Source organism: Galeopterus variegatus, unplaced genomic scaffold, assembly GCF_000696425.1.
Source record: "Galeopterus variegatus unplaced genomic scaffold, G_variegatus-3.0.2 Scaffold5398, whole genome shotgun sequence".
Taxonomy (NCBI): Eukaryota; Metazoa; Chordata; class Mammalia; order Dermoptera; family Cynocephalidae; genus Galeopterus; species Galeopterus variegatus.
Window position 1 is genome coordinate 101,289 of NW_007731509.1, and position 14,560 is coordinate 115,848.

Genomic DNA, 14,560 nt, shown 5'->3' on the forward strand with positions numbered 1-14,560 from the left:
AAACTCCAAACACATTTTTTTTTTAAGTTATTTGAAGTGAAAGAAAGAAAGGCTGAAATCAGAAGCCAAACACCCATTAGAATAATGCTGTTCTTGAAGGGACTTTGATATAAATTATTTTCATGCAGAAACCCAGCTCCTTTTTGGTACTGCCCATACTTTGGAGATATCACATCAGGCCTGTAGTTCCCAGGGCCAAGCCAATAGCTGCACTAAATTGCCCTTTGCCAGCACTAAAGTGCCATAGTGTGTTGCCTTCTTCCTGAATGTAACTAACTGCTGTGGCTGCTACTTGTTCCCTTTTGGTGGCACAACATGCAATAATGAGCATTAATCTGGAGAGTGAAACGTGGCTCAGTTTTATTGCATTTCAAATCCTAAATAGAAGATTAAATGTTCTACATGCTCTGCTGTCAAGACCCTAATTCCAATATTTATCACTCTTGCCAGGTCTCAATTTCCACCTACCAAATGAAAGGGCATTGTATATTAACCTATGTTTGTATTTCTGAGTACACGCCATCAAAATTCTATTTATGCTTCATAATCACATACACTGCTCAGTGTAATTTATATTTAGAGGTTATTTACTTTGACAAAAAGAGAGCTAATGATTTTGTTTGACTAAACCATGCAGTTTAGAAAAATTTCTAAGAATCAGTAATCCAGCATACTTTTAATTTTGACTAAAGCTACCTACCTTAATTTATGTTTTTTCTTTCAATGTGGTTCAGTTAAAAATAAAACAAAACTTTTATCTAAGATGATTTCTTTGATATAAGGTATTAATGATTCCATGAAAGCAAAACAAAACAAACAAGAACAAGCCCCTCACACCAGCCTATCAAACATTTACACCAAAAAATTATAGACACACACACACACACACACAAAAAGAAGTCCTATTCTATTTAAGGGATTGCATAGGCTAGGTAAGGGGAGAGTCCTATTTTATCTAATGTATATAAACGCAGAGACATCCCTAAGCAAAGATTTGGTTGTTTTAAGATTAGACATCTATCATTAAATAATGCTACTTGATAGAATAATTCCTAGAGAAGGATTTTTACACACTGAAGTTTTGAGAGAACAAAGGAATTTTATTTTACAGTAGAATATGAAAAAAAATTATTCTCATTTTAACACAATGGCTACAGATATGCTCTTTATTTCTTTATTTCCAAGGAATCTGTAGTAGGACCTAAGCACCAACTGGACAGAGAAAAAGTAGTAGATAAATCAGAAATTTATTTACAAGGAAACTCAAGAACACACAGTTGATACTCTGCCTCTTCGAATGATTTGCATAAAATAATTCCAGCACGTCCAAGGTCTGAGGCAGCTGCCAGATGTGCGGGACTCAGGAGCCAGTGGAAGTGAATCCAGCTCAGAGGAAAGAGTAGAGCCACATGGGGGCCCACTTACAGACTCTCAGATTTTGAGTAAATTGTAACCTTTATGACTTAAAGAAATGAGAAACCTCATAAGCGAGATAGTCTGACCGCCAATAGCAACATCCCTTTGGCAGAATGGACACAGGCTTCTGAAACAGTCTTCACCATATTTCCTTCCCTTTAAAGCCATTAGATCCTTTGGATAAACAGTAGAGTGACAACATCTTACTAATCTACGCTACCGTTCTGTAATCTGCTCTCTGGCCTTGAAAACTTCTGAAGACCTTCTGGCCCTAAAAACAGAGTTTCTACCATTGTTCGATTATATTTTCCTGAAGAGCGAAGAGAAAATAGTGAACACCTACGACACTGTAGGCGCTGTTAGATGTACAATCCCACCTAATCCCCATAGCAATCTTGGGAGGCATGTCCGTTTTACAGATGAGGAATTTCAGTTTCAGGGACATTAATTAACTTTACCAAGATCACATCACTAGTTAAATTAGTGGAAGTGATATAGTCTGGCTCCTTACAAAACACAATGTGAACTCCCAAGATAGAACCTTCTTTAATTTGGTAGATATTTTTTATCATATACGTAAGCTACTCTTGAAAAGAAGATCTTTTAAACAGATGAGAAGATGCTGACCTTGGCACAGATTCCCTGACCCTACTTTGCTCTGTGCAGGAAAGCATCAGAACAATCTCCAGAACATGCTGGTAATTCTTGTAGAATGGGTCTGAGACTTGGCATTTCCCAGACATCTCCAGAGTCTGCGCAGATTCTGTTCACTCTCTGTGGCTTCAGGTGACAGCAAAAGGACCAGCCACAGGAAAAACTTGCTCTTGCTTGAAGCCTGGGACAGAGACCATGATTGCTATGGCTTGGAGCAAATAGGAGGCCAGTGGACACTGTTGGGTTTCCCTGGAGACACAGCTGCTCCCTAACTGCTCAGTGTTATTAATAAGAAACACACCTAAAGGAAGGGACAAGGAAAGGGCAAAAATAGGTGACTATTAAATACATACCAGGAATATACACACAAAAAGAAAACAAAGCCACAATATTCCTATTAGACTAAATAAGAATTCAGGGGAAAAGAGGGATATTATGAATAACAAAAGGTACAATTCACAAAAATGACAGAATGTACTGTTTTTGTGCCAAGCAACATTACTACCAAAGAAATTCTTAGAAAATAAGGACAACGTTAGAAACATAATAATATATGTATGTATCTAGTAGATATACATAGAGAGAAATACGTATCCATATGTATATATAAACAAAGAACAGATATTATTCCACTAGCTGTAATATTTGGTTGTGTATTTGGCTACAAAGAACCTTAATACATTCCAGAAAGCAGGGATTTTTCCAGGCCTTATTTTCTTATTATAATCTAATAAAAATAGAAATCAACACTTAAAAAAGGAGTACAAACTTAACTACTAGAAAATAAGAATCACTCAAAATCAACTTAGACCAGAGTAACAAACTATTTAGAAAGTAATAAAATGACCACCTTATATTAAATATATGAGATATAACCAAGGTTAAATTCAGAGAAAAAAATTATTTTTCTAATACTCTTATTATTAAATATATGGACTAAAGTTAAATGATTTAACTTTAAATTTTAGAATAAGAATACCGGGGCCGGCCCGGTGGCGCACTGGATAAGTGTGCCGCTTGGGAAGCGCGGCGGCGCTCCCGCCCGAGGGTTCGGATCCCACATACAGACCGGTTCCCGCTCACTGGCTGAGCGAGGCGCGGGAGCAACACCGAGGGTTGTGATCCCGTTGCCGGTCCCCGGTCCGGTACGGGGGCAACACTGAGGGTTGCGATCCGTTGCTGGACACGGAAAAAGACAAAAGACAAAAAAAAAAAAAAAAAAGAATAAGAATACCAAAATAAATCAAAGACAGGAGGCACAAATTAATTAGGATAAAAGACTAAAGTAATGAAAGAAATGGGAACTAACAATCAAAAAACCTGAAAGACACAGTAAGCCAGTAAGTCTCATTAAAAAGAAGAGAAAGCAAAAGCATGTGAGATTAGCAATGAGAAAGATATCATAAATATTGAACAGATTAAAAGAACTATACAAGAATATAATGTGTTTCTATATGATAATCAATTTGAAAATCTGGAAGAACTGTATGATTTCCTATAATATACAAAGTGCCAATATTGATCCAAGAAGAGGTTAAAAAAAACAAATTTAAACAGACACTGTTAGACTAGATTGGAAAGATAAACATCTCCCATTTAAAAAAAAAAAAAGATATGCCACATAAACATATACCAAGATGAAGTAGCTTTGTAATTGGGCTATATACCCAATTTTTAAGGTATATACACTCTTAAAACAGGTAATATATTATTTGCGTTGTTCCAACCCACAGAAAAAGATGGCAAACTCCCTCATTCATTTTAGGAAGCTGGCGTAACTATAATATTCAAACCTGATTAAAAAAACAGTACAAACCAAAGGTATAGTTTTTGAAAAATGAACTTAAACCCATAAAACAATCAATGGGAACTATATTTGCAACAAATGCCTAGGAATAATATCATGATTCCCACTATCTAGCTGTTCCCATGGTGCTGAGCCAAGCTAGGTGGAAGCACTCCAGTGTCCAGACAGGATATCCTTGGGTCAAGCCAAGGGACCATTACCTGGGTGAATGCTAGAGTGCATTGCTGAGAGGAAGTGGAGAAGCCAAGTTTTGTTCAGACGATGGCACTTATCACTAGGAAAGATAAATTCTTGTTAAACCCTTTCTGACTGGTTGTTTTTATCTTAGCTAAAACTTACTGAAAACGTACTGTCAGGCATTGGTTTGAGCCCTTTTGCATTAGTTTCTCATTGACTCTCCACAGCATCCCTGTCAAGTAGGTACTACTATTATTCCCTTTTTGAAAATGAGGAAAGAGATGTTCCAGTGTCACACAACAAGGAAGTGGCAGAGCCAGGACTGGAATCCTGATGTGAATCCAGTCCTGAAACACTGTGTCTGCTCTCCCTTAGCCACCCTACAGGCCTTATCTCCCCCACTGTCTTTGTATATATTTTTCTTTTTTCCTGAAACACTTAACCAAATAATAATAGTAGTTGTAACAATAAGAAAGGTTATTATTAAAGTAATGGCTGGCATCTATCCTTATCTCCCCCACTGTCTTTGTATATATTTTTCTTTTTTCCTGAAACACTTAACCAAAATAATAATAGTAGTTGTAACAATAAGAAAGGTTATTATTAAAGTAATGGCTGGCATCTATTAAGTGATGAGTACGTTCCAGGCACTGTGCTAAGTCTCATTGTGCATTCTCTTGTTAAATCTTCCTAACAACTCTATGAGGTAGTTTTTACTATGTCCATTTCTCCACAAAACATGATGGACTATGTATTCTAAAAGCACAGGGGGAGGATTTGGTAGGACAGTGATTGATGATTGGTTTAAATCAGTGTTCTGAAAGAAAATATCTTGGTGGGCGTAGGTAAAGTTAGGAGCTACTAATGCAGGAGAACTCAACATTCCATCTTAAGTACTCAGTATTCTACATATGTAATTTTCTATCTCCCATGGGACTGATAAATTGGCCCAAGGCAAGAAATCCCTAAATAAATATACTACTTGATCCAGGACAGTGTTACTGTATCTTAATTGCAGTGTTATTTTTGGTAAATGTGGGGAAAATGCACAAAGATTTTTAACTCCACACAGCAAATCGAAGAAATACAGCACTTTAAGAATTATCATTAATTTACATGGTTTACTGATATTTAATTAGTTTGAATAAACAAAGCTATCCTTAAAACTAAACAGAACATCTTTTAAAATCTATGTCAAATAGAAGAGACAGTTATAAAAGACATTTTGATTTCTGTTGGGAAAATTTAAATATGGCTTATAATTTATACATTAAATTTCTTTGTCATAATAATGTTATTATAGTTATTTATGAAAATGTCTTTGTTCTTACATGACACATGCTGAGGTGTTTGGGGGTGACGTGCCATGGTGTTTACTTCCATCATGGTACAACAACAAAAACAAAAGTGGAGGATACAGCAAAGTATTTAAAAGTGGTGAATCTAGGTGAAGGGTGTATAGGCTCTATTGTACTAACTTTTCTGAAGGATTAGAATTTTCCAAAATAAACATTTAAGGGAAGAAATGTAACTATGTTCCCAGCTCATATCTATCCTTGGGCGAGTGTCCTCCCTGACATTGAGACCTATCAACGTACCAGGAAGAAACTGTCATAAATAGATATGTTGGCCCAATGTGGAAAACTCAGACAAATGCAATTTTTTTTAAAAAAATTAGCTCAAAAATACTTAGGAAACACTACAGAATCTTGGTCTATTAATGTGACTTAGAGGAATACTTGGAACATTTTGAGCAGCTGCATGATTCTGATGTTATATGGATTCCTACCTTTCATCTTTTCTTTTCATTCACTTTCCAGGCAATATGTAAAATCCCCAAGCCTGGAGAGGAGCAGTCTTACTCCAAGCTCGCAGGACTCACTCTTGACCTCTTATTTACTGAGGCCACGAGGCCTAAGGAGGAGTAAAAGCTCCCAGATTCTGTGTGCGGCGGGGTGGGGAATTTCCCACCTATAGAGAGGGTTGGAGGCAGCAAGAATTTTTAAAGTTTCCCAGATGATTCTAATATGCAGCCAGTTTGAGAACCACTGCACTGCGCTAGAGATTTTCTTCTCAAAGTGTGGTCTGCAGACTAGCAGCATCAGCATCACCTAAAAATGTGTTAGAAATTGATACTTACTCTTAGGTCGCACCCCTGACCCACTCAATCAGAATGTACCTTTTTTTTTTTTTTCCTTTTTTGTCTTTTTTCGTGTCCGGCAACGGATCGCAACCCTCAGTGTCGCGCCCGTACCGGACCGGGACCGGCAACGGGATCGCAACCCTCGGTGTTATGCCCGCACCTCGCTCAGCCAGTGAGTGGGAACTGGTCTGTATGTGGGATCCGAACCCTCGGCGCTCCCGCCACGCTCCCAAGCGGCGCACTGTAGCAGTGCGCCACCGGGCCGGCCCCCAGAATGTGCTTATTAACAAGATCCCTGGGTGATTCAAAGCACATTAAAGTTGGAGTACAACAATGAGAGCAAGGATCCCACAGATAGGAGCTGATTCAATACTTTGGTGATATTTTACATCCTTACCCTACAGCCAGCCAATGGTCAAATACAGTTTTGTCCTCAAAGACCTCAGTCTTGAACTTATAGATGTCCTATTCTTCCAACTAGATAATAAGACTTTATAGGACAAGGATCCTTCCTAGCTTCTCCCAGTAATTGTAGAGTCTAGAGTGGTACCTCATAGATAGTAAATGTGCAATAAATGTTTCTTGATCATGCCAGTGAAAATAGGAGTACTTTGAAATTAGAAACCATATTTTATCAAAGGACTATAGATTTTGTGGTACTGAATGTAATACATCAGGCCTTCCTTGAAAGTTTAGGAAATGTCAGGAAAGAGAATAATTCTATTGGCTTCCTTATAAATTCTTGGTGATCTGTGGACCTTAAGCAAACTTAATGGTCAGAAATACATTTCATATTCCCCCAAATGGCCATTATCATCACAACTACCAAGTGCCCAATTATTTCTTTTATCTGAATACATTGATGAGGCCTGTGAATTTTTTCTGTTTTATTCTCCCTGTTTACAGTTTTACAGTGTAAATTGAAACTGAACTTTAAAGAAAAAAAAAACATTTTCTGAAGCTATTTTCTAGAGAAAAGACAATGAAAGGTGAGATAAATTATGAAATAAGTTTATTGAAACAGGTAATATTTTTTCTAGCATAGATGACTTATCATTTAACTATGTTGAAGATATGCCACATGAGTAAAAACTTCCCAAGAGAGGTTGTGGGTTGATGAAAATTTGGTGCATATTGCTTCTTTGGGTTGGTTGTTGTTGATGCACCACTACAGTGCTCTGAAACTTTTTCCCCAGAGCAAATCTGGCACATGCCCAACCAAATAAATAATCTCCAGCTTGACTCTTTCTGGCAAGAACAAATATTTCACATTCTGAGCCATAGTATGTCTTCATTAAAGATATAAAGAATGATTACTTAGTGAAGGCTTGAAGTTTTTCAGGCACTGTGTCATGTATTTTCCTACTTTGTTTTACTCAATTCTCAAACAGCCCTATGGTACAAATGTATGAGTACCATGAACCTCATTTTTCAGAAGAGGAAACTGAGGCTTAGAAAGCTTAATTTAGTTCTTCTAATGCTGGCAGGTGTTGAGGGTCAATAACTTTTTTTCCAGTGACATCTCTTCACCTGAGATGAAATTCTGTGAAACATACAGGGTGGCAGAAGCCTGGTCTATGGGGCTTCTGTACCTTTAGCTCTTCTTCATCTTGCCCAGGAGGAACACCATGTTAGCAGGGTCATCTCTGCAGAAAGTGGCACTATCTGACACGGAGGCTCCTTACAATACCAAAGAATTCTAGCAAGAAACCAACCACCTGCTTACTGGTCCTACCTCTTAAATCTCCACACTTCTTGATCCTCTGAGAAATGGATGGTGTGCAAGGAACATTGCGGAGATTAATAATTTATCAGGATAAGTCTCTTAATCTACCCCCTTTTAAAAACAATAGCAACAAAATTTCTGATTTCATGTATTGCTTTTGGTGTATACAGCCATTGTCTATTGTGAGAAATAGCATGTTTGCCTAAGACTTAATGATACTGTAACTTTGAAAATGTATAGTTCAAGTATTCCTAAAAAAGTGACAGAATCCCTTACATTCCCAAAATTAGTTATGAGGGTAAGATGACTTGTCCATCAAATGGATAACCAAAAATATTATTTATCACAAATAGTATAGAAAGCACCTATTGAAATGCAATCATATTTTAATCATTAGAGAAACTCATGATCTCCATGTCTACACAAATCGTATGAGCCTTACGTTTAACATGTCTATGTTAACAGAGCTCAGAAATGCCTCTTGTTCCAACTTCAAGAAAGAAATCATCTGACTGAATGAATTATTCAAGTCGTATGAGCCTTACGTTTAACACGTCTATGTTAAGAGAGCTCAGAAATGCCTCTTGTTCCAACTTCAAGAAAGAAATCATCTGACTGAATGAATTATAGTTTACTGAGCCACTGTCTCATATATACTCAGCCTTAGGCAACAATATGTCTGCATATATCCATGTGACTAGCAAACTTTAATAGATGTCTATATTAAACTAAAAATATGTGGTAGATCAAATCAAATTAAATATCTACAGGAAATTTTATTTCAAGCCAATAAGATTACATGGTAGGGATAGATAAACTCTGTAAGACTAAAAATTAATAAAACATGTACTACTAATTTATATCCCTTTCAAATAGAAAATTGGTAAAACTGACATTAGTTTTTAAAACTCACATTACCTTCTACACAAGATCAGAAATGTGTAAGCTCACCCAGAGACCGAAATCACCACCACTGCATGAGTTGTGAGCAAACAGATTTCTCAGATCTTCTGAGAGGCTGCCGATTCAAGTGCAGGCTTTTGAAATTCTCTTCACCTAAAGAATCAATTGCATTTCCATATGAGTTGTGAGCAAACAGATTTCTCAGATCTTCCGAGAAGCTGCCGATTCAAGTGCAGGCTTTTGAAATTCTCTTCACCTAAAGAATCAATTGCATTTCCAGAAGGAATGTTTGGTTTGATGGGATGACAATAAACAACTGCATTGGGTCAGTGTAAACTTGGGATGGTTCTTTTTCCACATTTTTTTATGTTAGATATTATCCTGAGTTCAGCATGTTTGTGTGTCAAATGGATGTTTGTAAAATGTCATCATCCACTGGACATCAGGCAAGTTCAACTTCGACCTAATTTCAGTTTCAGTGGATGAATATATATACACACATATGTATACATATATATGAACACTTATTCAAGTAAAATGCCAAAAGGGAGTCTGAAAATCAACATTTGTTCTCCAAATGTCCACATTGTCCATATGTATTTACTCAAATCTTTATTGTTCTTAAATTTTTGAAAGAAAAGTGATGAAGTTCTGCCATGCTACAATATTACAAAGCCAAAATTTAATAAAACAGATATCATGCTTAGATGAAAGAATTTGGAGACATCATAATTAAGAACACAAGCTTTGCGGATAGGCCTCAACAAGTTCCTTGAGCTTTCTACACCTTGGTTACTGATTGGTGAAATGGACTAATTATACTTAGCTCATAGGATTGTTATGAGATTACATAAGATAATCTATGCCAAACTTAGTATGCTGATTGGCTCATCATAGTAAATGCGGTGTTATCAAAATATTTTTATCAATAATTTTAATTATAGACTATAAGTGACTGAATACTCAGTTTAAGTTGTCTTTGTCACCTTCATGTATGGTTCAAAGAGATTTCTGGGGACTCGTAGTCCAAAGGCCTCAAAAGCCTTGGGAACTAGAAGACCTCTTGTCCCACTCTTACCCCACTGATGAATGATATGAAGAGAAATTTTAAAAGCTAGGATACTGCAGGACTCCCAGTTTCTATTTGCAGTCTCCAATTCAATGTTTGTGATTGAGTTTTTGTACATTAACCTTTGGTTCTAAAACATGAGTTCCATACACCTTCAATGGGGAACAGAGGGTTGCCCACTTGAGGGCATTTTCTCAGAAACTTAGCAGGCATTCAAACCCCAATCATTGGAGACCAAATCTAATGCAACAGAAAAATTTCACTCAACTGTTAGGCCTGTTTAAATAACCTAGTTAGTTTTGAAAATCAGAGTCAAAGTTTTAAAGACACATTGAGTCAAACTATGCAAAGTCACAAGATCAAAAAAAAAACTACTCGCAAACTTTTAAACACCATTGTGTTTAAAAATTTGTACAGAAGTTTGCCCTACTATTAAATGTCCCGGGCCGGCCCGGTGGCGCACTGGAGAGTGCGCCGCTCGGGAGCACGGCGGTGCTCCTGCCGAGGGTTCGGGTCCCACGTGGAGACCGCTTCCCGCTCACTGGCTGAGCGCAGTGCGGGCGCAACACCGAGGGTGGCGATCCTGTTGCCAGTCCCGGTACGGACGCGACACCGAGGGTTGAGATCCCATTACCGGTCAGTAAAAAAAGACAAAAAGGAATAAAAAAAAAAAAATGTCCCATTTGGCAATAGTTTTGTTAGGTCCAATAAAATCCCTATTCACAAGATTTTAAAGAATTTAAATATGGATAATATGTGGATAAAAGTCTTTCAGGAAAGCGAGTCCAAGAACATGGTTGGCACTGATATTCTCTCCAGGCCAGGTGTGTAGATCATATGTCAAGCTACACTTACCAGCTCTGATACATAATTAGTGTGAACTTGAATATTTAGTACTTAGCAATATGAAACTGAATAAAGAAAATTAAACAGAATTTTAGAATCTTACCATGTGCTCTCTTCCACTGGTTTCTATCACTGAGACTACAGGATAAGTGGTTTTGTGCTATCTTCTCCTTTCTAACTGCCACCAAACGTTCATTTAGTATAGTACAGCTTATAATGTACTTCCACATGCATTGTTCCTCACATCCAAAGGAAATGGAGTTTGTGAAACTAGAAAAGAAGCATTATTATTCACATTTTAGGAGCTAAGGAAGGCGAAGTGACTTATGCAAAAATAGGGATAAACAATAAACCATGACTTCTTTTTGAAGTGCCCCAGCTGTCAGAGCATCAGCAAAACTGATGACTACCACGCTGGAACTCATCAGACATTTAGAGACCTTTGCCTCAAACTCCTGGAGGTCAGATCAGTTCCAGAGGTACAAGGAATAAGATTTGGCTTCTGGAGCCCACTCCTCCTGAAGCCCACTCAAAAGCAGTGGACTTTGGGCTGGCTCTTGGGATCTGAAAGGACAAAAAGGCTATCAAATCTGGGGTGTTGTGTCAAGGTGCAATGAGTTTAAGTGGGTGGAACTGAGAATACTTCCAATATCATCCAGCAGAGTTAATAACACTGATACTGTCAATGGAAAAAAAGAAAAAAGTTAAGCATCTGCCTTTGCTTATATGTGGCTAGGTCTCAAATATTTCCAAACCATATGTGGATTTACATGGATTTGATGACACTGTATAGCTGCTTTTTGATTTCTTGCTTGATTTTTTTTCTTTTTTGCATGTTGGAAAGAGAACAGAAAAGTCCAAATGAAAAGGATTATTGCCAGAAAAATGTTTTAGTCCATCTTTCTTTTCAAATCATTGGATTTAAGAGTTCCATCTAGTTTTATTGAGTTTATAATTTCCTGATGTTTTTGCTTAATTTCGCTTAAAACAAATACAGAACTGAATGTCTTTACGTTGTTCTCATAACTTCATCTATGTATGACTTGATGCATGACACAAATGCAGGTTTATTTATAAAATGTAGAACTTTTTAAAATGTGGAGATTAGAATGACACAAGAGAATATAAATATTGTATGCCTTAACAAGGTAGAAATTACACCGTTAAAAAAAAATGGAAGAGGAATGGGAAAGTGAGAGGAAAATACAGTGACTGTCCCGTGTGTAGAACCCGGCGTAAAAGGACGTCATTTAAAAGTGACCCATTCTGGCGCTCCCTGTCGCGGCCGAGCAGAAGAGTGACGCGCAGAGGCCCGCGCGAGCCGGCACGCCGCAGCCGTTTGGGAGCTCGGGACTCGACCATGGCAGAGCGACTGTCCCCAGGAAAGACGGCAGACCGGGTGTGCCCCTTCCACTTCAAAAAGCCTGGACGGAAAGCGGCCGCGGGCCGCAGACAGCGCGCGGCCTGCGACCCGGAACCCGGAGACGGCAGCGGCAGCAGCGACGAGGGCAGCTCTGTGGTGCGACCCGAGAGGAGGCGGCCGACCCGCGACCCGATGACCCAGGAGACCCGCGGCAGGGGCAGACCGAAGGCGGCTCTCGGCGACCTGAGCAGCGGGGAGGACGAGCGGGGGAAGCGCGAGCCCGAGAGCCTCGGCCTGGCCTACAGGTCCACGCGCTCCGCGGAGCCCGCGGGGCCGCAGGACATGGGCGCCACGGCTGCCTACGAGCTAGACACCGACAAGGAGCGCGACGCGCGGGCCATCTTCGAGCGCAGCCGGAGGATCCGGGAGGAGCTGCGGGGCAAGGACGACGACAAGATCTATCGGGGCATCAATAATTATCAGCAATACGCGAAGTCCCAGGGTGCGTGTGTGGGCGGCGCCTCCTGCGGGATGGGGAGGAAGGGTCCCCTCCGAGCGCCCGAGCACCTCCGTGCCACCGTGCGCTGGGATTACCAGCCCGACATCTGTAAGGACTACAAGGAGACTGGCTTCTGCGGCTTCGGAGACAGCTGCAAATTCCTCCATGACCGTTCAGACTACAAGCACGGGTGGCAGATCGAACGTGAGCTTCAGGAGGGTCGCTATGGTGTCTGCAAGGATGAAAACTACGAAGTGGGCAGCGATGACGAGGAAATACCATTCAAGTGTTTCATCTGTCGCCAGACCTTCCGAAACCCAGTTGTCACCAAGTGCAGGCATTATTTCTGTGAGAGCTGCGCCCTGCAGCATTTCCGCACCACCCCGCGCTGCTATGTCTGTGACCAGCAGACCAACGGCGTCTTCAATCCAGCAAAACAACTGATTGCTAAACTAAAGAAGCATCGAGCTGCAGCAGAGGGTGGTGCTTCCGATTCCCATTACTTGGGTTTCCCATAATTCTCGAATCTCAAAATAAGTATTTTGGGGTTTTTTGGAAAAAATAAAAAAAAATTTTTAATGACACTAAGTAATGTCTGTGTAAGTATTTCAAAATGCAAAGGTAAATTCGAAAACTAGGTGATGGAGATGAGGTAGAGAAAGGAGGAAAACTAGAAACAATCTCAATTTTATCATTGCTCATATTAGGTAAAATAGTGTCTAAAGATACGAATAAATAAGAATGTTAAATAAAGCTATATTATAAAAGTAACAGTGAGAACAAAATTGTAAATATTTCTTAGTAGCAACAGAAGCACATACAGAAAACAAAATGAAGACAACAGAGGACAAGCCTTATGCTACGCTGCCTTCTTTCTCCCGGCCCGCACCTGTGGCCTCATGGGGAGCTGTCTACGATCAGCTGATGGGAAGAGAATGCTCAGGCCTGGTTTACAGACGGTTCTGCTCGACGTGCAGGCACTACCCCAAAGTGGACAGCTATAGCACTACAGACCCTTTCTGGGACATCATGAAGGACAGTGGTGAAAGGAAATCCTCCCAGTGGGCAGGACTTTGGACAGTGCACCTCGTTGTGCACTTTGCTTGGAAAGAGAAATGGCCAGATGTGTGATTATATCCCGATTCAAGGCTTGTGGCCAACAGTTTAGCAGATGGTCAGAGACTTGGAAGGAGCAAGATTGGAAAATTGGTGACATGAAAATTCGGGGAAGAGGTATGTGGATAGACTTCTCTGAATGGTCAAACCATAGCATACCATAAAGGTATTTATATCCCCCTGTGAATGCTCACCAAAGGCTGACCTTAGCAGAGAAGGATTTTAATCAAATGGATAGGATGACAAGTTCTATGGATACCAGTTAGTTTCATTCCCCAGTCACCCCTGTCATTGCCCAGTGGGCTCATGAACAAAATAGCCATGGTGGCAAGGAAGGAGGTCATGACTGGGCTCAGCAACATGGACTTCCATTCATCATGGCTGTCCTGTCTGTGGCCATAGCAGAGTGCCCAATCTGCCAGCAGCAGAGACCAACGCTGAATCCCCAATATGGCACCATTCCCCAAGGTGATCAGCCAGCTCCCTAATGGCAGGTTGATTACACTAAACTTCTTCCATCATAGAAGGACAACATTTTGTTCTTACTGGCACTTACTCAAGATATGGATTTGCCTTCCCTGTATGCAATGCTTCTGCCAAAACTGCCATCTGTGGACTTTACACCATTGTGATATTCTACACAGCTTTGCTTCTGATCAAGAAACTCACTTTACAGATGAATAAGTGCAGCAAAGGCCCATGCTTACGGAATTCATTGGTCTTACCAGGTTTCCTACCATCCTGAAACAGCTGGCTTGACAGAACAGCGAAATGGCCTTCCAAAAACTCAGTTACAGCACCAGCTAGGTGGCAAGACCCTGCAGGGCTGGGGCAATGTTCT

General features: G+C 39.9%; 1 protein-coding gene across 1 annotated transcript; it reads left to right on the plus strand.

The window, feature by feature from the left end:
• Positions 1–12,101: 12,101 nt before the first annotated feature.
• LOC103604788 (RING finger protein 113A-like) lies at positions 12,102–13,121 on the plus strand. The gene has a single exon (XM_008589363.1). It carries the CDS (start codon positions 12,102–12,104, stop codon positions 13,119–13,121), a length of 1,020 nt encoding a protein of 339 aa, XP_008587585.1.
• The last annotated feature ends 1,439 nt before the right edge of the window (positions 13,122–14,560 follow it).